The sequence below is a fragment of the Salvelinus namaycush genome, chromosome 9 (genome assembly GCF_016432855.1).
Source record: "Salvelinus namaycush isolate Seneca chromosome 9, SaNama_1.0, whole genome shotgun sequence".
NCBI classification, from domain to species: domain Eukaryota; kingdom Metazoa; phylum Chordata; class Actinopteri; order Salmoniformes; family Salmonidae; genus Salvelinus; species Salvelinus namaycush.
In genome coordinates, this window is record NC_052315.1 from 20,095,962 (window position 1) to 20,120,984 (window position 25,023).

The window sequence follows — 25,023 nt, forward strand, 5'->3', positions numbered from 1 at the left end:
TTTTCTGTTTAATAGAACAGTTTAGAACAGAATGCTTAAAGCCTAATTAGTGACAAACAAATAGTTGTGGTGCAGAGTGATTTTGTCAATCTAATCACAGAATGAGAGAAAACAGTAATGATGATGATGTGGAGCTCAGGCCTCTATTAATTTTTGGCTCCTTCCTTCCCAACAGTTAATCATCAACGTTGATTTTAATTCACACACAAACACTCAAACAGATTCCCAGAGAGGGTGCCTCAGGTGACAAGGCTTTTGTCACCACCTCTGCATCTGTTTCTCTCCTCCTTTCCCCTCTGAGAGTCTTCCCCTCCTTTCCACTCTGTCTCCAGCCCCGTCAGGCTTGTGACAGCTCCTGTCCTCACGTGCCCATTGTGCCCTCAACAAATAGCTGGAGCCACCTCTGGAGTTGCCTGACGACTCAAACTGAATTCTTCCGCTGCTCTAAGTTCACTACATAATTCAGTCTGAGACGCCATAGTTGAAGTAATTTGTGGTGACGTCAAAATTAGGGATGTTGCACAAAACATCAGCGATTTGATCATCTCTAACCAATCAGAGTATCAAAGCCAATGATGCATTCTTTTTTACACCCTTTTTTGTGATATCCAATTGGTGGTTACAGTCTTGTCCCATCACTGCAACTCCCGTACGGACTCGGGAGAAGCAAAGGTCGAGAGCCATGCGTCCTCCAAAACACGACACTGCCAAGCCGCACTGCTTTTTGACACACTGCTCGCTTAACCCGAAAGCCAGCCGCAGCAATGTGTCGGAGGAAACACAGTACAACTGGCGACCGAAGTCAGCGTGCATGCGCCCGGCCCGCCACAAGGAGTGGCTAGAGTGCGATGGGACAAGGACATCCCGGCCGGCTAAACCCTCCCCTAACCCGGATGACGCTGGGCCAATTGTGCGCCGCCTCATGGGGTCCCCAGTCGCGGCCGGCTGCAACACAGCCTGGGATTGAACCCGGGTCTATAGTTACGCGCCACTCGGGAGGTCCCACCAATGACACATTTTCTAAACGCTGCTTTACCCACGTATGAAACCCATCGGTTTCTGGAAATAGTCTGGTGGTACTCAGATCCAGGCTCATTGAGGAGAAGAAACTAACGTCCATGGGCGTGACGCAGCGTTTGGCTAGAGCAAGGAGTTTGGGCAACCAGGCAACCTCTGGAGGCCTCTGCAGAGACCTCACCAGGCAGTCAGTGGATGGACTGGAGGAGTCAGTGCTCATGTGCTTATGAGCAGAGAGAAAGAGAGAGAGAGAGAGCTCCATCCATCCATCCAGCCTGGGGAGCAAGGCTAGTCGAGGTCGAGCAAGGCTTGGTGACTGAACATGGAAAAGCTTTCACAGCGGCCCGCTCCCCCAACCAACCCACCGTGCTGCTTTTAGACCCCTCCCCCCGGACACACACTGCCTCCAGAACAGTGGCAAGCTACCTGCCTGTGACAGCTGAGAGTGAGGTCCTAAAACACAGAGCGAAGACACACACACACACACACACACACACACACTACATCTTTCTTTTGTTTTTAGCTTATTACCTTCTCCCTTAATTTATATTCAAAGCCATTCCAAGCTTGTTAGGCTTTATTGTTGTTTTTTTCCTCCACTCTGATAGCCCACTGTGCCTTCAGTCTCTAATGGCAACCCATTGTTGCCCTTGGCGGCAGTTATCTGTGGTTACAATAAGACAATGAAAGCAGCCAAAAGAAGAGTGATCTTGGTGTTGTGTAGTGTCTCACTCCCTCTGTTTGACTCATCTTTACACTGAAATTGTTCTTCAAGGACCAAGATAAAGAAATAGGGGCTTGTGTTAGATGTTATTGATGTGCTATAGAAACAACTCTGCTCGACATATGGAGAACAACCTGGTGGAAAGCTTGTAACTATTCAAGGCTCGTTATTTTTCTACTATTACAGTAGTTACATACTCAGACTTACATACTCGCCTTTCTACATTTAAGAAAGGTCCGGAAGGTCTTAAACACGCTTGATGAACCTTTCAACATCCTCAGGTAACTTCATATTTGAGGCTTTTTTTAGGCTCTATTAAATGAGAGTTGTTGCCTGACTAGAGGAAGAGAGGAGAGGATACAGCACAGTTCTGTTACAAACCAGACCAGACAGCAGAAGAGCCGGAGCCCAGGGGTCACTCTGACACATCGACCAGGAGGGTGGATGGGAGGACGGATGCAGACAAACAGTTTGTTACTACAGACCTCATTAACATGGAAGACAGACAGACAGACAGACAGACAGACAGACAGACAGACAGACAGACAGACAGACAGACAGACAGACAGACAGACAGACAGACAGACAGACAGACCAGACATCTTCTAATCAAATCAATTGTTATTTGTCACACATACACATGGTTAGCAGACAGACCTCTTCCCATCTTAGTTACTGTTACATAAAAAATGTTTTGACTATGTCAGTTTACAATCTTGTGTTACACTAAGCAGTTTAGTCTCCTCAACAGGTGAGACTAACGACTGACTAATGAGGCGACAGGTGCAACACATCCTGACCAATGAGAATGATTCAAATCAGTGTGTGTCCACACCTGAATAGAACCAACCTTGAAAACCAAAGCCGGTAACAATGAGGATTAAGGTTTAGCAAATAATTTGTCCCAAATACTATGCTTTTAGTTTTTGATATGTTTAGGACTACCGTAATACTAGCCACCCATTCTAAAACTGACTACAGCTCTTTGTTAAGTGTTGCAGTGATTTTACTTGCTGTGGTAGCTGACATGTATAATGTTGAGTCATCAGTGTACATAGACACACAGGCTTTACTCAACGCTAGTGGTAGGTCATTAGTAAAAAATGAACAAAGTAAGGGGCCAAGACTCTACCTGGTTTACTTTAGGAATTCCTGATTCTACCTGGATTATGTTGGAGAGGCTTCCATTAAAGAACACTCTCTGTGTTCTGTTAGATAGGTAACTCTCGATCCACAATATGGCAGAGGATGTGAAGCCATAACACAAGGTTTTTTCAGCAGACTATGATCGAAAATGTCAAAAGCTGCACTGAAGTCTAACATAACTGCTTCCACAATCTTCTTATTTTAGCCAATTCTTTCAGCCAATCATCAGTCATTTGTGTCAGTGGCGTACATGTTGAGTTAGCTGACAATGTCATGAAAACGATGTGCACGCTTCAAAGCGGCCAGATAGTTAGCAACAATGACAAGAAACTTCCATGTGGGGAATCGTAAGTGGCTCATTGCAGCTCATTTGATCTTGTTCTTGATACCATGTCTCGTTTTGAGGTGTTTTGACTGATTTTGCATCTATGCTATTATGGCTAACATCTGCTAGCTAGCTAGCTAACCAACAGCTGTAAATATGTATTTGAGTGCTCATTGTGGAACTTTAGTTATGTTTTCAAAAAACATTGTAGACTAAATATAGTTTACATGTTAAAAAACAATCTGAGCCATCCGTCTGTTTTTCCCCGTAGTTGCGCACGCGTCAGTTTTGTTGCTAATCAACCAACCCATTTATATATATTTAACATTTATTTAACCTTTATTTAACTAGGCATGTCAGTTAAGAACAAATTCTTATTTACAGTGACGGCCTAGGAACAGTGCCTTGTTCAGGGGCAGAATGACAGATTTTTACCTTGTCAGTGTGCTGAAAGTCAGTTAACACATTTACTGTGAAATAGCATTGTATCTGGTTAAAAAGTTTACTAAAGGTTGGTAGCAGGCTGCTTTGGTCGGCTGTTTGAACGAGTAAAGGGCTCTTTGCTATTTTTTGGTTGTGTAATTACTTTTCACTGGGCTCAAACGGTCTTATCAGGGTATATATTTAATAACATGTTAGATATCCGGAAATATATAGATAGATGTAAGGAGTAGACATGCTCCAGATACTCATGTCCTTACTTTCATATACAGAGCTAGGATATTCTCCTTAATGGGACAGTTTCTACATGCGTCCACTCTGGACTTCAGAAATCTCCCTGCTACCGTATGAGTCCAGAGAGATATCTGAGGGGAGATATGTTCAAGACACGCACCTGATGCGTGTGCACCCGCTTACATATTTTCAGAAATGTATCATATCTGTAGTCATTACCTGATCATTTATGTATATGATTTTTTTTAATACTGAATTTCTTCAATAGATATCCTTAAATGATATGTAATATTCATCCTCGCATGTCTGATCGAAAATGGGCTAAATCCAACTCATTAAATGCCCCGTGACCAAATGATTTTACCTGTTCAGGTGCCGAAAATCATTATGCTTCTGCACATATGATGGTGACATATCTGAGCATACATTTGCACCATATTCAGTAGGAGGCTATACAAAGCACAGAAAGGCGAACGTCATCATATTTAATCCAAGTTGCTATTTCCAAAGCACATCTTTTTCTGTTTAAAATATGCAGCACAGCAAATCCAGAGCTCCCATCACAAAATTGCAAATGTAGGCAAATCTTTGCTAAAAATAAATGTTGTTTATGTAGCCCTCTCCTGCAGTCGAATGACCAAAGAGCCCTCTAGTGGCCTCATGGGTGGAATGTTATTCATATTTATCACAATTTCATAATTAATAAACATACAACAACAAAAAATTACTAGGGTGTTTCTATGTCAATTTTTTATTTTATTTAATTAAAGTCTTCTGTGATGTATATGAAGTGTAATATTGAATACATTTAAACTCTATATTTGACATGGTACAGGTGTCTTTTTTAAGCCCATAATCATATACATGTTTCCGTGAAACAGAGTATGTTACAATCCCTGATGTCTCTCTGGAAAGCAACCCTTACCCTGATTTCGTCAACTTTGTTATCTAGGGACTGGACATTAGCGAGTAATATACTCGGAAGCGGTGGGTGGTGTGCGCCTTCGAAGTCTGACTAGAAGACCGCTCCAACTCCCTCTCCTCCGGCGGCGTTGTTTTGGGTCAGCCTCAGGAATCAGTTCTTCCCGGCTGTATGTAATAACACTTAAGATTTTCTGGGCTGACAATGTAAGAAATAATACATAATAAAACAAATACTGAAAAGTTTCCTAAGGACTAGACCATGAGTAACAACATACTCTGGTCTGATGAAACCAAGATTGAACTCTTTGGCCTGAATACCAAGCTTCACAACTGGAGGGAACCTGGCACCATCCCTACAGTGAAGCATGGTGGTTGCAGCATCATGCCGTGGGGATGTTTTTCAGCGACAAGGACTGGGAAACTAGTTAGGACTGAGGGAAAGATGAACAGAGCAAAGTACAGAGAGATCCTTGATGAAACCCTGCTCCAGAGCACTCTGGATATGACTGGGGTGAAGGTTCACTTTCCAACAGGACAACGACCCTAAGCACTCAGCCAAGACAACGCAGAAGTGGATTCAGGACAAGTCTCTGAATATCATTGAGTGGCCCAGCCAGAGCCCGGACTTGAACCTGATCGAACATCTCTGGAGAGACCTGATAATAGCTGTGCAGCAACGCTCCCCATTCAACCTGACAGAGCTTGAGAAGATCTGCAGAGAAGAATGGGAGAAACTCCCCAATTACAGGTGTGCAAAGCTTGTAGCGTCATACCCAATAAGACTCAAGGCTGTAATCGTTGCCAAAGGTGCTTCAACAAAGTACTGAGTAAAGGGTCTGAATACATTTGCAAAAATGTCTAAACCTGTTTTTGCTTTGTCATTATAGGGTATTGTGTGTCGATGAGGGGAAAAAACAATGTAATCCATTTTAGAATAAGGCTGTAACATAACAATATGTAAAAATTCAAGGGGTTTGAATACTTCCGAATGCACTGTATCTGTATTCCCAGTCATGTAAAATCCATACATGAAGAGAGAAAATAGGTTGTCATATCTCAGGATATTGAATGAGTCTATATCTGGCCATAGGAAATGTCAAGATGTGATATTCGGAGTAAAAGATACATCTGGATTCAGAATTTGTCAGGATAAGGTGCATATCCACAAAACTCAAAATATGCATTGGAAATGGTCTGTATTCTCTAGAATATCAAAAACTTGTCCTGTAAAGATATCCCCTGATATGGACCCTTTACACCCAGTGTTTGCTTTCCTCCCGGTCCGAGGGCACACCCTTTACTGTAGGCTTAGAATTAATGGGAAATAGGAGTGACAATATAGTCCGCTACCATCCTCAGTAATTTTCCATCCGGTTGAGAAGGAGGAAGTGGCAGTGTAACAAATAGGAGGAAAGGTAAGAGAAAACATCAACCAAGTAGTTGAGTGCCTTTGGAGAGCTGTTTAAATAGAGACTTTGTTTCAAGCCTGTCGCTCACCATAACGAGAGAAATAACCATGTCTGTCCCATCAGCTCTCTCCCTCCACCTCCCTCCTTCCCTCTATCGTTTGTTCCTTCGTTCGTTCTTTCTTTCCTTCTTTGTTTATCACTTTCTCTCCCCCTGTTTCCATCGCTATTGCTCTCTTTTTCGGTAGCCATTGTTTTTCACTGAAAATGAAATATTATTCCATTTATGGCCAGGATGTACTAGAATATGATTCACAGACTTGAATCAGGCACAGCCACTGCTTATAGTGATTCAGTCATTCTACCTTATGCATTCATATACAGTTAATTTCCTTCCTCTCACCAGAAATAGGTCATTTTCACATGAAACGCCCATATTGTTATTGCTCTTGATGGTAAATTATGAATTGTAAGATGTAAGGGGAAATTTACACATGTGCCTTGCACACTGCCTTGCACATGTGCCTTGTACACTGCCTTGCACATGTGCCTTGCAGTCTAATTCTGACGTGACAGGAAGCAGTCGTTTGAGAAGGTATATTTAGACCCACCATCAATTTTACAAAGTCCTCGGAAGTGCTTTGTTGTAATTGTGATCGACAGCTGTGGTGTCACATAAAGGAAGTAGAGGGTGAAACGTTTAATTGAAAACGTGACCCCCTGTCACCATAGCAGGGCATTTAGGCATAGCAACAGAACAGTTTGAATGAATATACGCTGAAAATAGTTCAATTTGTGTATATTTAGAACTGCATTCCCTCTAGGTTGGTTATAAATAGTAACTCCATCTTTCTTTGAACAATTTCATACAGTTAGATTGGAGAAAATATCATTTAAATAGATTGTTTTTTCCCCCCTTCCCCATCCTGGCTTGAGACCACATGCCGCTTCTCTATTTCAAAGCATGCCAAGCTCTGTCAACTGAAATTCACTGGCAGCAAAGATCATGAGAGATTTCACTTTATGACTGAGAGACGAGAGAATATGCTTAATTTCAAGGCTGGTTATTATTTTTGGTGTTACCATATGATTTTAGGTGACAAGGTGGCTGTAAGGGTCTGCATTTATTTTCTTAGTCAACCTTGTGTTCTGTTTCGTTGTGTTCTTGAACGTAGCACTGTTTCTTTGTGTTCTTGAACGTAGCCCAGGCTTTCATTTTTGTTCATTGATGTCACCTGTGTTAGTTACTCACCTGGTCTCATCAGCTCCTTATTTAGTTCAGTTCATTCTGTTTGTGCCTTTGTGAGGTATTGTTCATTTTGACTCTACTAAGCCTTTTCCTAGCTCGTTTGTTAGAATCAGTTGTAGCCTTCAGTCCTAGTTTTGATTCACCTGCCTGTTTGCCTACCTGTGTATGATCATTGCCTGCCTGTTGACCACGATTCCTGCCTTCTGCGAAGGCGAAATAAACGCCTGCCGCGCACTGCGTGTGAATCTACACATTTTTCACCCTGAGTATTCATTACTCAGGGAGTAATTCATTACACCCAAAAACTGAATGGATTCAGCGGAGCTACAGCGGCGCATAACCCAGCAAGAGGAGCGTATGGAGGAAATCTGCCATCTTCTCCGCCAGCCTATCCCTACTCCTCCGATGCCAGGTTTCCTAACCCATAGCCCTCCTTCATTCATATCCATGCATGGACAATATGACAGACCTGGGAAATGTCAGGGATTTCTGATGCAATGCAGCAAATACATTGATCACAACCCCACTAACTTCGCCACTGACAAGAGCAGGGTGGATTTTGTTGTCTATACTCACAGGCAAAGCCCTGGATTGGGCCACCGCCATATGGACTGCCAACAGTACAGAACTCGGATCCGAGACCCATTTCCACACCCTCTTCAGAGGTATTCGATCACTCTCCTTCCGGTCGTCCTATAGGAGACCTCCTTCATAGAACTTCAACAAGGACGCAATTCAGCTGCCGAGTATGCCCTCGAGTTCTGCACCATGGCTGCAGGGAGTGGATGGAGTGAGGCTGCTTTACTTACCGTCTACCGAAGAGGGCTCAACGGGGAACTTCAGGCGGAGCTGGCCTGTAGAGGTGACCTTCAGGATTTAAATCAATACATTCGTATGTCCATCTCCATCGACCACCTCACCGCCGAAGAACTCTGCCACCCAGGAACCCGAAACCTTCTCTTTCCATGATTCCGTAATCCCGTCCGAGTCTTCCAGAGCCCATGCAGTTGGGCCATGCTCCTCTCCCGTGTATCAAACGTCAAAGGTGGATCCAAGAAGGGCTCTGCCTATACTGTGGAGGGAACGATCATCTACTCAGCCATTGCCCTGTTCGCCCCCCACGGAGAGATATGGATCCCTCCACTGCCATGCAATAAGGCGTGTCCTTATTTCTAAATATCTCCCAGAAGCAATTCTCCATCCCAGTATTGATAACCGTGAAGGGGGTTACTAAGTATGTAGAGGGCTTGATAGAGTCGGGAGCAGCAGGTAATTTTATCGATCACCAGCTAGTACAAGTGCTTGACATTGATCTAACACCTGTCACCCCTCCCTTAAGGAATAACACCCTGGACGGGCAGCCATTGTGCACAGGCTTCATTACGCACCTGACACAGAGCGTCACCCTTCAGATTGGAGTCTTCCACATCGAAACCATTCAACTCATGGAACTCTCATCCTCGGACACCCCTGGCTTTATCGTCACGACCCTGCCATCTTATGGTGACAAGGTGAACTACTGTCCTGGTCTTCTACCTGCTTCACCAGTGCCACCCACCATACCTTCTGAATACGCCCAGTACAGCAATGTTTTCGTCAAAATCAAGGCCTCCACTCTGCCACCACATTGCCCAGGGGACTGTGCTATTGACTTACTCTTTGGAGTGTCCCCACCGACGGGCCCTGTTTACCCCCTATCTATCCCGGAAAATGAGGCAATGGAGAACTACATTGATGAAACACTCAAGCGGTTTCATCCGTCCTTCTTCCGCGGCTGTGTCCAGCTTCTTCTTCATTGGAAAAAAGGACGGTGGTCTCCGTCCATGTATTGATTACCGTTCCCTGAATGACATCATGGTCAAGAACCGTTTCCCTCTTCCTCTGATCCCAGTGACCCTTGAACAAGTGGGCCGTGCCAACATCTCTACAAAACTCGACCTGCGAAGTGCATATAACCTTGTCCGTATACGTGAAGGCGACGAATGGAAGACGGCCTTTATCACCGCATGAGGGCACTACGAATACCTGGTCATGCCCTACGGCCTTACTAACGCCCCCGCCGTCTTCCAATCCTTTGAACGAGATTTTCCAAGATGTGATCAACCGCTTTCTCATCATCTACATTGATGACATCCGGATTTACTCCCACTCCCTGAAGGAACACATACAGCATGTGCAAAAGGTTCTTCAATGGCTCCTTGACCATATCCTTTATGTGAAGACTGAAAAGTGCACCTTCCATGTTACCTCTGTAAACTTCCTCTGTTTTGTACTGACACCTGAAGGGGTCAGCATGGATGAGAACAAAGTCACCGCCATCAGTAACTGTCCCAAACCCACCACCGTTAAGGAACTCCAACATTTCATTGGGTTCTCCAACTACTATTGCCGGTTCATTTGGAACTTCAGTTCCCCTCACTGCCCTTACCAGCCAAAAGACCCGGACACTTCAATGGACTGATACCGCCCTGACTGCTTTCAACAACTTGAAACACCTCTTCACCTCAGCTCCTGTCCTTCGCCAACCTGATCTGATCCTTCCTTTCATCTTGGAGCACGCCCCCAACGTAGGAGTAGGAGCCATACTCTCTCAGCGGGTGGGAACACCTCCAAAATCACATCCCTGTGCCTTCTTCTCCAGGAAGTTATCCTCCGCTGAGAGGAATTACGATGTAGGGAACAGAGAACTCCTCGCCATCAAGCTGGCCCTCGAGTGGCACCACTGGTTGGAGGGCGCACAACATCCCTTTCTTGTCCTAACAGATCATCGTAATATGGAATATATCAGAGGGGCCAAGAGGTTAAACTCCAGACAAGCCTGCTGGGCTCTCTTCTTCACATGCTTCCATTTTCATGTTATTTACATTCCTGGAAAGAAAAACGTAAAAGCTGATGCTCTCTCCCGCCAGTTCGACCTTCCAACCAGTAACTCAGACCCTACACCCATTCTTCCTTCCTCTTCCTCCTGCATTTCGGGACCGGTACAGTGGGAGGTTCACTCTGCCATACAAGAAGCACTAACCTTAGACCCGGCTCCTCCTGAGACTCCAGCTGGGAGGAGTTACGTACCAGCAGCTGTTAGACCCCAACTGATGCAATGGTGTCACACGTCTTTGGGGTTAGGACATCCGGGCATTACACAAACCACCGAACCTCTGGCCCGTACGTTCAGGTGGTCCTCACTGGCATTCAACGTAAGGGATTACGTACTCTCCTGTCGAGTCTGCGCCCAAACCAAAAGCCCTTGTCATTTATCTTCCGGTAAGCTTCAACCTTTGCCTATCCCTCACAGACCCTGGTCCCACATGGTCTGTGATGAAGTCAACAGCTTTCCTGAATCCTCTGGTAACACCACCATCCTTGTCATAGTAGACCATTTTTCAAAAATGTTTCTTGTTCCTCGTCCTCATTTACCTAACGTCATGGAATTGGCTGAGTGTATGTTCCAGTAGGTGTTCCGTCTGTTTGGGATTCCGGAGGACATGGTCTCTGACCGCGGGCCCCAGTTTGCAGTTTGTCTCCCGCGTGTGGCGAGCTTTCTGTGACTGACTGGGGGTCGCCCTCAGCCTCTCCTCCGGGTACCATCCCCAGACCAACAGATGGAACGCATGAACCAAGAAACAGGGAAGTACCTCCGCCAACAATGTTCTGCCTCTCCACACGACTGGAGGCAGTATATGGCCTGGGCCGAATACGCTCAGAACTCACTCATGCATTCATCCCTCTGCCTTACCCCGTTTCAGTGTGTACTTGGTTACCAACCCCCCATGTTTCCCTGGGAGGCAGAGCCTGGTAGGTACTGTAAGGTTCTGTAAGGTACTGGTAGGTACTGTAAGGTTCTGTATTTATTTTCTTAGCCAACCTTGTGTTCTGTTTCGTTGTGTTCTTGAACGTAGCCTTGGTTCGTTGTGTTCTTGAACATAGCCCTGTCTTTCATTTTGGTTCATGGATTTCACCAGTGTTACAGTGGCTTGCGAAAGTATTCACACCCCTTGGCATTTTTCCTATTTTGTTGCCTTACAACCTGGCATCAAAATTGATTAAAATTGGAATTAAAACTATTCACCCCCCCCTACTTTGTAGAGACACCTTTTGCAGCATTTACAGCTGCAAGTCTCTTGGGGTATGAGACTATAAGCTTGGCAAATCTTGCCACTGGGATTTTTGCCCATTCTTCAAGGCAAAACTGCTCCAGCTCCTTCAAGTCAAGTTGGATGGGTTCCGCTGGTGTACAGCAATCTTTAAGTTATACCACAGATTCTCAATTGGATTGAGGTCTGGGCTTTGACTAGGCCATTCCAAGACATTTAAATGTTTCCCCTTAAACCACTCAAGTGGTACTTTAGCAGTATGCTTAGGGTCATTGTTCTGCTGGAAGGTGAATCTCTCTCCCAGTTTCAAATCTCTGGAAGACTGAAACAGGTTTCCCTCGAGAATTTCCCTGTATTTAGCACCATCCATCATTCCTTTAATTCTGACCAGTTTCAATGTCCCTACTGAGGAAAACATCCCCACAGCATGATGCTGCCACCACCATGCTTCACTGTGGGGATGGTGTTCTCGAGGTGATGAGAGGTGTTGGGTTTGCACCAGACATAGCGTTTTCCTTGATGGCCAAAAAGATCAATTTTAGTCTCATCTGACCAGAGTACCTTCTTCCATATGTTTGGGGAGTCTCCCACGTGCCTTTTGGCGAACATCAAACGTGTTTGCTTATTTTTTTCTTTTAGCAATGGCTTTTTTCTGGCCACTCTTCCATAAAGCCCAGCTCTGTGACTTGTATGGATTAAAGTGGTCCTATGGACAAATACTCCAATCTCTGCTGTGGAGCTTTGCAGCTCTTTCAGGGTTATCTTTGGTCTCTTTGTTGCCTCTCTGATTAACTCCCTCCTTGCCTGGTCTGTGGGTTTTGGTGGGCGGCCCTCTTTTGGCAGGTTTGTTGTGGTGCCATATTCTTTCCATTTTTTAATAATGGATATAATGGTGCTCTGTGGGATGTTCAAAGTTTCTGATATTTTTTTATAACCCAACACTGATCTGTACTTCTCCACAACCTTGTCCCTGACCTGTTTGGAGAGCTCCTTGGTCTTTATGGTGCCGCTTGCTTGGTGGTGCCCCTTGCTTAGTGGTGTTGCAGACTCTGGCGCCTTTCAGAACAGGTGTGTGTATGTGCATGTGTATATATATATATATACAGTGGGGAGAACAAGTATTTGATACACTGCCGATTTTTGCAGGTTTTCCTACTTACAAAGCATGTAGAGGTCTGTAATTTTTATCATAGGTACACTTCAACTGTGAGAGACGGAATCAAATACTTGTTCTCCCCACTGTATATTGCACACAGGTGGACTTTATTTAACTAATTAAACTAATTATGTCACTTCTGAAGGTAATTGGTTGCACCAGATCTTATTTAGCTTCATAGCAAAGGGGGTGAATACATATGCACGCTCCACTTTTACGTTTTTTATTTTTTAGAATTTTTTGAAACATGTACATTTTTCATTTCACTTCAATAATTTGGACTATTTTGTGTATGTCCATTACATGAAATCCAAATAAAAATCCATTTAAATTACAGGTTGTAATGCAACAAAATTGGAAAAACGCCAAGGGGGATGAATACTTTTGTAAGGCACTGTAGTTACTCACCTGGTCTCATCAGCTCCTTATTTAGAGCAGTTCATTATGTTTGTGCCTTTGTGAGGTATTGTTCATTTTGACTCTACTAAGCCTTTTCCTAGCTCGTTTGTGAGAACCAGTTATAGCCTTCAGTCCTAGTTGATTTACCTGCCTGTTTGCCTACCGGTGTATGACCCTTGCCTGCCTGTGACCAAGAGTCTTGCCTTCTGCAAGGGTGAAATAACCACCTGCCGCGCTCTGCGTGTGAATCTACACTTTTTTCTCCCTGAGTATTCATTATAGTGGCAAGGTGCTGTAGTTAGCTTTTTTTGTGTTATTTCTTAAATTATTTGCTCAGAATGTTAAGTATTATGTCCTACAACCAAAAATAACGTTTGGACATTAGATTGGAGGTCACTCGAGAAATTAGACCAGAAATGTTACTTCCCTGATCTGGATCCTTTGTTTGGACTTCCCGAGGCAGCCCCATTCATCCTGGGTGCTACACCCAAATGTTGATGCCAGAGAAAAGAGAGGAGAAGTGTGGTTCTAGTCAGGCGGCGAGCAAACAACCCTCCGCTTCCAAGTATATTACTCGCAAACGGTCAGTCCCTGGACAATAATGTAGCCAAGCTCCTGAGCTTGGATCAAGGATCTCCTTTCATTGAGACATAAGGGACTGTAGCATACTCTGTTTTACGGAATCATTACACTGGACTTCAACGTCAGCAAGACAAAGGAGCTGATTATGGACTACAGGAAACGGAGGGCCGAGCACGCCCCCATCCACATTGATGGGGTCGTATTGGAGCGTGTCAAGAGATCCATGTTCCACGGTGTCCACATCACTAAGGAATTAACATGGTGCACACAAACCCACATCGCTGTGAAGAGGGTACAACAGTGCCTCTTCCCCCTCAGGAGGCTGAAAATATTTGGCATGGCCCCTCAGATCCTCAAAGTTCTACAGCTGCACCATTGAGAGCATCTTGACTGTCTGCATCACCGCTTGGTACGGCAATGCAAGGCAAGGCGCTACGGTGGTGAGTACCACCCAGTACATCACAGGGGCCGAGCTTCCTACCATCCAGGAGCTCCATACCAAGTGCTGTCAGAGGAAGGCACTGACTCTATGCACACACTGGACTCTACCCACAAACTCACACATACTTACACTGACAGCGAAACACACACACACTACATACGCATAACACATGCATACTAATGCCACACACACACTTTCACACTCACCACATACGCTGCTACTACTGTCTATTATCTATCATGTTGCCTAGTCACTTTACTCCTACCTATATGTACAAAGCAACCTTAATTACCTCGTACCCCTTCACATCGATTCGGTACTGGTACTCCCTGTATATAGCCATGTTAATTTTAGTGATCGTTATTTGTTTTTCACTGTATATTTATTCATTTTATATGCAGAACCAGTCAAAAGGTTGGACAAACCTACCGATTCAGTGGTTTTTCTTTTTTACTATTTTCTCCATTGTAGAATAATAGTGAAGACATCAAAAAAATTAAAATATATATTTGAGATTCTTCAAAGTAGCCACCCTTTGCCCTGATGACAGCTTTGCACACTCTTGGCATTCTCTTAACCAGCTTCATCTGGAATGCTTTTCCAACAGTCTTGAAGGAGTTCCACATATGCTGAGCACTTGTTGGCTGCTTTTCCTTAACTCTGCAGTCCAACTCATCCCAAACCATCTCAATTGGGTTTAGGTCAAGTGATTGTGGATGCCAGGTCATCTGATGCAACACTCCATCGCTCTCCTTCTTGGTCAAATAGCATTTACACCGCCTAGAGGTGTTTTGGGTCATTGTCCTGTTGAAAAACAAATGATAGTCCCACTAAGCACAAACCAGATGGAATGGTGTATCGCTGCAGAATGCTGTGGTAGCCATGCTGATTAAGTGTGCCTTGAATTCTAAATAAATCACTGACAGTGTCACCAGCAAAGCACCCCCACACCATCACACCACCTCCTCCATGCTTCACGGTGGGAACCACACATGCAGAGATTATCCGTTCACCTACTCTGCGTCTCACAAAGACACGGCGGTTGGAAACTAAAATCTCAAATTTGGACTCATCAGAACAAAGGACAGATTTCCACTGGTCTACAGTTGATGTTGAGATATGTCTGTTACTCTGTGAAGAACTTATTTGGGCTGCAATCTAAAGTGCAGTTATTCTAATGAACTTATCCTCTGCAGCAGAGGTAACTCTGGGTCTTCCTTTCCTGTAGCGGTCCTCATGAGAGCCAGTTTCATCATAGCGCTTGATGGGTTTTTTCGACTGCACTTGAAGAAACGTTCAAAGTTCTTGACATTTTCTGGATTGACTGACCTTCATGTCTTAAAGTATTGATGGACTGTCGTTTTCTCTTTGCTTATTAGAGCTGTTCTTGCCATAATATGGACTTGGTCTTTTACCAAGTAGGGCTATCTTCTGTATACCATCCCTACCTTGTCACAACACAACTGATTGGCTCAAACGCATTAAGAAGGAAAGAAATTCCACAAATTTAATTTTAACAAGGCACACCTGTTAACTTAAATGCATTCCAGGTGACTACCTCAAATCAAATTTTATTTGCCACATTGTCACGATCGTCTATAGGTGAAAGAGAGGACCAAGGCGCAGCGTGATTAGAATACTTTCTTCCTTTTAATAATGAAGAACACTTAACAAACAATACAAAATAACAAAACGAACATGACTGCTATAACACTGAGTGTAAACATGCAACATCACATAGACAATTACCCACAATAGCCTAATGCCTATGGCTGCCTTAAATATGGCTCCCAATCAGAGACAACAATAAACAGCTGTCTCTGATTGAGAACCAAACCAGGCAACCATAGACTTTCCTAAACACCTACACTGAACACAACCCCATACACTCTACAAAACCCCCTATACAATACAACCACCCAAGACGAGACAAATACACACAAACATCCCCCATGTCACACCCTGACCTAACTAATATAATAAAGAAAACAAAGATAACTAAGGCCAGGGCGTGACACACATGCGTCGAATACAACAGTTGTAGACCTTCCAGTGAAATGCTTACTTACAAGCCCTTAACCAACAATGCAATTTTAAGAAAGAAAAAAACAGGGAAAAAATAAATAGAAGTAACAAAATTAGTTGAGGTAATATGTACATGTAGGTAGAGTTATTAAAGTGACTATGCATAGATAATGACAGAGTAGCAGCAGCATTAAAGAGGGGGGGGTAGCCATTTGATTAGCGGTTCAGAAGTCTTATGGCTTTGGGGTAGCAGCTGTTAAGAAGCCTTTTGGACCTAGACATGGTGCTCCGGTACCGCTTGTCGTACGGTAGCAGAGAGAACAGTCTATGTCCAGGGTGGTTGGAGTCTTTGACAATTTTTGGGCCTTTCTCTGACACCGCCTGGTATAGAGGTCCTGGACGGCAGGAAGCTTGGCCACAGTGATGTACTGGGCCGTACGCACTACCCTCTGTAGTGCCTTGCGGTCGGGGGACGAGCAGTTGCCATACCAGGCACTAACCAAGATGGCGCCGACAGAGAGGGCCGCCTCACTGTGAGTCCATAGCGAATTTTGCAGTTTTCGCACACCATCCAAAGCTTCCGAGTATATTACTCGCTAATGTCCAGTCTCTAGATAACAAGGTAGACAAAATTAGGGCAAGGGTTGCTTTCCAGAGAGACATCAGGGATTGTAACATACTCTGTTTCACAGAAACATGGCTCTATCGTGATATGTTGTCAGAGTCAGTACAGCCACCGGGATTCCCAGTGCATCGCGCCGACAGGAGTAAACATCTCTCCAGGAAGAAGAAGGGCGGGGGATGTATGTTTCATGATTAACGACTCATGGTGTAATTGTAACAACATACAGGAACTCAAGTCCTTTTGTTCACCTGACCTAGAATTCCTGAAAATCAAATGCTGACTGTATTATCGCACAAGAGAATTCTCTTCGGTTATTGTCACATCCGTGTATATCCCCCCCTCAAGCCGATACCACGACGGCCCTCAAGGAACTTCACTGGACTTTATGCAAACTGGAAACCATATGTCCTGAGGCGGCATTTATTGTAGCTGGGGATTTTAACAAACTAAAATTTGAGAACAAGGCTACCTAAATTCTATCAGCATATTGATTGTAGCGCTGGCATAAAACTGGATCCCTGCTACTTCCACGATGCATAAAAGGCCCTCCCCCGCCCTCCTTTCGGCAAATCTCACCAAGACTCCATTTTGCTCCTCCCTTCCTATTGGCAGAAACTCAAACAGGACATACCCGTGATAAGAACTATTCAACACTGGTCTGACCAATCGGAATCCACACTTCAAGATTGTTTTGATCACGCGGACTGGGACATGCCCGGAGGTAGCCTCAGAGAATAATATTGATTTATACGCTGATTCGGTGAGTGAGTTTAAGGAAGTGCATAGGAGATGTTGTACCCACTGTGACTATTAAAACCTACCCTAACCAGAAACCGTGGATAGATGGCGGCATTCGCGCAAAACTGAAAGCGTGAACCACCGCATTTAACCATGGAAAGGTGACAGGGAATATGGACGAATACAAACAGTGTACTTCTTCCCTCCAAAGGCAATCAAATAAGCGAAATGTCAGTATAGAGACAAAGTGGAGTTGCAATTCAATGGCTCAGACACGAGACGTATATTGCAGGGTCTACAGAAAATCGCGGACTACAAAAAGAAAACCAGCCACGTCGCAGACACTGATGTCTTGCTTCCAGAAAAACTAAACACCTTCTTTTTCCGCTTTGAGGATAATACAGTACCACTGATGCGACCCGCTAACAAGGACTGTGGGCTCTTCTTCTCCGTGGCCGACGTAAGACATTTTAAGCGTGTTAACCCTCGCAAGGCTGCCTGCCAGCACGGCATCCCTAGCCGCGTCCTCAGAGCATGCGCAGACCAGCTGGCTGTTTTGTTTACGGACATATTCAGTCTCTCCCTATCCCAGACTGATGTCCCCACATGCTTCAAGATGGCCACCATTGTTCCTGTACCCAAGAAGGCAAAGGTAACTAGTCAAGGATAATATCACCCTAGACCCACTTCAATTTGCGTACCACCCCGAAAGGTCCACAGACGATGCAATTGCCAAAACACTGCACACTGCCTTATCACATCTGGACAAGAGGAATATCTATGTAAGAATGCTGTTCATTGACTACAGCTCAGCATTCAACATCATAGTACCCTGCAAGCTCATCATTAAGTTTGAGGCCATGGGTCTCAACCCCGCCCTGTGCAATTGGGTCCTGGACTTCCTGACGGGCCGCCCCCAGGTGGTGAAGGTAGGAAACACCATCTCCACTTTGCTGATCCTCAAGCTACTTTTATGTCTGTTATAGATTATGGGGATATTATCTACATGCATGCTACGGCATCCACACTGAAACTGCTGGATGCTACTTATCATTGCGCACTTAGGTTTATTACGGGTGCTAGCTACAGAACTCACCACTGTGTTTTATATCCAATTGTGGGTTGGACTTCGCTGTCCATGAGACGAGAGCAACATGCTCTCGTGTTTGTCTATAAAGCACTTCTGAATAAACTACCTTCTTATTTATCATCACTCATCAACATTATAATTCAGAAAACCAGGTCTCAAGTGGATTACACTTGAGGCCCCTGCGATCTCCACAGAGTTGGCTGCCTTTTCCTGTTACGCTCCTTGCTTATGGAATAGCTTGCAGACCAAATTTAAACTTGAGACTCTTGTCCCCCTGTTGCCCATTTTAAACATTTATTGGAGGATTTTTATTTTTGTATTGCTTGTAACTTCTTTGGGGAATACAAGTTATTGTGCTATTAGGGGAATAACCTATGTCTAAATGTAACAATCTCCTGCTGTATTGTTTTGTGTTATCTGTGATCGTTTATTTTGTCTTGTGTAATTTCTTAATAATTGTACCTAAACTGTATATGTATAAGCAGGGCCCAGCTGTAAAGGAGACCTTGGTCTCAGGCTGTGTTCCTTGTAGAAATAAAGGTGAAATAACACTGGGGCCCCACAAGGGTGCGTGTTCAGCGCTCTCCTGTACTCCCTGTTCACCCATGACTGCGTGGCCATGCACTCCTCCAACTCAATCATCAAGTTTGCAGATGACAGCGATAGTAGGCTTGATTACCAACAATGACGAGACAGCCTACAGGGAGGAGGTGAGGGCACTCGGATGTCAGGAAAACAACCTCTCACTCAACATCAACAAAACAGATGATCGTGGACTTCAGGAAACAACAGAGGGAGCTCCCCCCTATACACATCGATGAGACAGCAGTGGAGAAGGTGGAAAGTTTTAAGTTCCTCGGCACATCACGGACAAACTGAAATGGTCCACCTCAAACAGACAGTGTGGTGAAGAAGGCGCAACAGCAACTCTTCAACCTCAAAAGACTGAAGTGTGGCTTGTCACCTAAAACCCTCACAAACGTTTACAGATGCACAATTGAGAGAATCCTGTTGGGCTGTATCACCGCCTGGTACGGCAACAGCAGTGCCCACAACCGCAGGGTTGTGTTCAAAGCTGTCTTTAAGGCAAAGGGTGGCTTCTTTGAAGAATCTCAAATATATTTTGATTTGTTTAACACTTTTTTTAGTTACTACATGATTCCATATGTTATTTTATAGTTTTCATGGAATCACTATTATTCTACAATGGAGAAAATAGTCAAAATAAAGAAAAACGCTAGAATGAGCAGGTGTGTCCAAACTTTTGACTGGTACTGTATATTATCTTTAACTCTGCATTGTTGGAAAAGGACCCGTAAGTAAGCATTTCACTATTAGTCTACACCTGTTTTTTACGAAGCATGTGACAAATACAATACAATTTCATTGATTTGACTTTGTGCAAACTGGAAACCGCAATTCCTGAGGCCACATTTATTGTAGCTGGGGTCTTTGATAAAGGAAATCTGAGGAAAACTCCCGAAATTCTACCAACACGCTTGACCATTGTTACTCTCACTTCCGGGACAACTGCAAGGCCCTCCCATGCGGCAAATCAAATCACGCCTCCATCCTGCTCCGCCCCGCCTATAAGCAGAAGCTTAAACAGGAAGCACCCATGGTAAGGTCTTGTTCTACGTTGGTCTGAACAATCGGAATCTATGCTTCAGGATTGTTTTGATCACGGGTTGCGTCTGGGAATAGTATCAATGTAAACACTGACTCAGTGACTGGGTTCATCAAGAAGTGCATAGAAGATGTTATTCTTACTATGACGATTAGAACTCCAAACAACGTGGATAGATGGCAGCATTTGGCAAAACTGAAATCGCAAACCACCACAGTTATCCACGGCAAGGTGACTGGAAACATGGACGTGTAAAAACAGACCAGCGAGGACCTCCGTAAGGAAATCAAAGATGCAAAACGACAGTACAGCTGGGTGGAGTGTTTACAGACATATTCAATCTCTTCCTATCCCAGTATGTTGTCCCCACTTGCTTCAAGATGTCCACCATTGCTTTCTTGGGAACAGAAACAAAGGTAACTTAACTAAATGACTATTGCCCGGAAGCACTCACTTCTGTCATCATGAAGTGCCTTGAGAGGCTAGTTAAGGACCATATAACCTCCACCTTATCTGACACCCTAGACTCACTACAATTTCCATACCGCCCCAACAGATCTACGGACGACGCAATCGCCATTGCACTGCACACTGCCCTCACACTGCCCTCCAAGCTCATCACTAAGCTCAGGGCCCTGGGTCTGAACCCCTCTCTTTGCAACTGGGTCCTAGACTTCGTGACTAGACAACCCCAGGTGGTGAAGGTTGGCAGCAACACCGCCACACTGATCCTCAACACGGGGGGCCCCACAGAGGTGCGTGTTCAGCTTCCTCCTGTACTCACTGTTCGATCATGACCGCATGGATACGCACGTCACCATCTCAATCATCAAATTTGCTGACAACACAACAGTGGTAGGCCTGTTTACCAACAAAGATGAGAAAGCCTACAGGGAGGAGGTGAGAGCCTTGGCAGTGTGATGCTAGGGACGGGGCCGCAGTGGAGAGGGTCAAAAGCTTCAAATTCCTCGGTGTGCACATCACTGGGAACGTAAAATAGTCCCTCCACCCTGACACTGTGGTGAAGGCGGCGCCACAGAGCCTCTTCAAACTCAAGAGGCAGCCAGCCAGGATCCGCCAGAGCCAGCCAGCCAGGATCCGCCAGAGCCAGCCAGCCAGGATCCGCCAGAGCCAGCCAGCCAGGATCCGCCAGAGCCAGCCAGCCAGGATCCGCCTGAGCCAGCCAGCCAGGATCCGCCCCTCAGTCCGGTGCTGCCCCTCAGTCCGGAGCTGCCCCTTAATCCAATGGGGTTTATATGGAGGGTGGCCATTGGAAAGAGGCCACGGAAGCGGGGTTTGACTATGGTGGGGTGGGGACCACGACCAGCGCCAGAGCCGCCACCGTGGACAGACGCCAACCCAGACCCTCCCCTAGAGTTTATGCTGGTGCGCCCGGAGTTCGCACCTTAAGGGGGGGGGGGGGGGGGGGGGGGGGGTTTATGTCACGTTCCTGACCTGTTTTCTTTTGTCTTGTATTTATTTAGTTGGTCAGGGCGTGAGTTGGGTGGGTTTGTCTATGTGTGATTTTCTATGTTGGGATGTTTGTGTTCGGCCGGGTATTATTCTCAATCAGAGGCAGCTGTCAATCGTTGTCCCTGATTGAGAATCATACTTAGGCAGCCTGGGTTTCACGTGTGTGTTGTGGGTGTTTGTTTCCGTGTTTGTATTCATGCCACACGGGACTGTTGTCGGTTGTTTCATTTTGTTATTTTGTTTCATGTTAGTGTTCAGTTTCGATTTAATAAATTATCATGAGCACTACCCACTCTGCGTGTTGGTCCGATCCATGCTCCTCCTCGTCTGAGGAGGAGAACGACTATGACGATCGTTACAATGCCAAGTGTTACGTCTGGAGGAAACCTGGCACCATCCCTACAGTGAAGCATGGTGGTGGCAGCATCATCATGCTGTGGGGATGTTTTTCTGCCACAGGGACTGGGAGACTAGTCAGGATCGATGGAAAGATGAACAGAGCAAAGTACAGAGAGATCCTTGATTAAAACCTGCTCCAGAGCCCTTTAGACCTCAGACTGGGGCGCAGGTTCACCTTCCAACAGGACAACGGCCCTAAGCACACAGCCAAGACAACACAGGAGTGGCTTCGGGACAGGTCTCTGTCCTTGAGTGGCCCAGCCAGAGCCTAGACCTGAACCCAACCGAACATCTCTGGAGAGACCTGAAAATAGCTGTGCAGCAACGCTCCGCATCCAACCTGACAGAGCTTGAGAGGATCTGCAGAGAAGAATGGGAGAAACTCCCCAAATACAGGTGTGTCAAGCTTGAAGCGTCATAACCAAGAAGACCCGAGGCTATAATCGCTGCCAAAGGTGCTTCAATAAAGTACTGAGTAAATGATCGGAATACTTATGTAAATGTAATATTAAAGTTTTTTATTTGTTATACATTTGCTTAAATGTCTAAACCTGTTTTTGCTTTGTTATTATGGGGTATTGTGTGTAGAGGAATATAATCAATTTTAGAATAAATCTGTAATGTAACAAAATATGGAAAGAGTCAAGGGGTCTGAATACTATCCAAATGCACTGTAAGTGACTTTGAGTTTCACAATCAATTTTAGATGCTTTTAGATGATTTGGACACGATAACATGTACCAAGACTTGGATGAGATGTTTGCCACAAATCCTAAAACATTAGCATTTGGAAACAGTGCCAGAGAAAGTAAACCAAAATCGTGGATTGCTGTCAAACCTTGTCCATAGACTGCTTACAGTGTAAGGAAACCAATATGTAATTTGGGTGAACTATCCCTGATAAGTGCCTAATATCCACAACATTTCTGCTGGATAAATTCTAATAAAGGGGTGAATGCTCATTAGCCAATAGATCGTAATCATATTACTGCTGTGGCAGAGGGAGAGGACAAGAGGAGAGGAAGGGAGAGGAGACGAAAGGGAAGGGGAGTAAGGGGAAGAGCAGAGAGGAAAGGAGAAGAGAGGGAAGGAGTAGAGGAGCGAATGAGGGGACGAGGAGGCCTGACCTGGGCCCTCCAGGGGATCCTGATGTGTTCTATTCTGTCTGGACTCTGGGGGAATTGAATGGGAAGGTCACTGATAGTACAGGGCAATTTTCATAATGAGGGACTCTGATAATGCATCACACACGCACACAATCATAAAAATTACATCCGTGCCTACACAGACACATTTAATCACTCTGCAACCTGGGCCCTTACATTTAGCCCCAATCCCGTAATCACTAGCTAAGCTTTTCTCATCTGGCCAAGCCAGTCTAATTAAATATTAGTTGAAATATTAGGGCATCTTCTTATTCAGTACTCACATAAATCCAGTTGATTTGAGATGTTTAATTTATTTGCACCTCGTTCCTTTGTAATAAACGGATGGTCAAGTTGTTGTTTGTCTAAATAAATTGTCACGGTCAATGTTGAAAATGCCTGTCAGGCAAGAATGAAGCTAAATTCGATACGCTGTTCCAAACTTAGGGAGATAGAGGTCTAGTCCTCACTGTTCTCTCTCTCTCTCCTGACAGACATTGATGAGTGTTTTCATGGTTTCGTGGAGTGTGATGACAAAGCCATCTGTGTCAACCTGCCCGGCTGGTACCACTGCGAGTGTCGGGATGGCTACCACGACAACGGCTTGTTCTCTACTAATGGGGAGTCGTGCATAGGTGAGTTGACTCGCTCCTTTCATCACAAGACCAAAAGAAACACTGCGGTTGTAGGCAATCTTTATTCACCTAGTCACATATGATAATTTATATTGATATCACATGCATAGAGTATACCTGCACACTAGTTTGTTTTTCCATTATTCTAGTCTAGTGTATTCTAACATTGATCATAGCAGCACATCTAACCATTGCAGAGCTAGAAATTTCCTTGGTCTTCTTTCGACCAGTTGTTTTTGCTGTCGGGTGTGGGTAATAGTATGTTTGGACTGGACATACCATTACTGGTGCATTTTCCTCAAAATCCCTGTCTGCTTTTTACTGCTCATTCAATCTTTCTGGAACATTCTCTGAAGCTGCCTGACAAGAGCTTGTCACATGTCAAAATGGAGGGAAACCCTTATGCAGTTACGCCTCAGTAGTGACAGTACTACAGCTCTGTGTCAGACAGACAGACAGACAAGACAGACAGACAGACAGACAGACAGACAGACAGACAGACAGACAGACAGACAGACAGACAGACAGACAGACAGACAGACAGACAGACAGACAGACAGACAGACAGACAGACAGACAGACAGACAGACAGACAGACAGACAGACAGACAGACAGACAGACAGACAGACAGACAGACAGACAGACAGACAGACAGACAGACAGACAGACAGACAGACAGACAGACAGACAGACAGACAGACAGACAGACAGACAGACAGACAGACAGACAGACAGACAGACAGACAGACAGACTGTCTGTCTGTCTGTCTGTCTGTCTGTCTGTCTGTCTGTCTGTCTGTCTGTCTGTCTGTCTGTCTATCTGCGCTATAGACAAATTTTACCTGTCAAGTCTAGCCGATCCTCACAGAGCACATCAGAGACTGTCAGAGAGGTGAACATACTGTGAAGAACAAAGCCAACTGCAGTTATAATTTGATGAAAAATGGTCTCTGGGGGGACGAAATTACAAAGTGTTTTGACAAGAAAGCCCACTTCAGTTTACTGAGGCTGAGAGCTGTTAGAATATAATACATGTGCTTCCTTTGTATTTTTTAAAGCAGTAAGATGCATGTGAATTTAAGCATGACCTACAGCATTTTACCTGTGTTGAGCATATGCCTGAAGTCAT

At 44.8% G+C, this 25,023-nt stretch overlaps 1 protein-coding gene across 1 annotated transcript in view; it reads left to right on the forward strand.

Moving 5' to 3' along the window:
* Nucleotides 1-25,023, forward strand: part of LOC120053414 (protein kinase C-binding protein NELL2-like) — a 97,804-nt gene that overhangs the window by 62,857 nt on the left and 9,924 nt on the right. Inside the window, exon 16 of the mRNA XM_039000537.1 lies at nt 23,753-23,893. Within this exon, the coding sequence (XP_038856465.1) occupies nt 23,753-23,893 (141 nt within the window). The remainder of the gene's footprint in view (nt 1-23,752; nt 23,894-25,023) is intronic.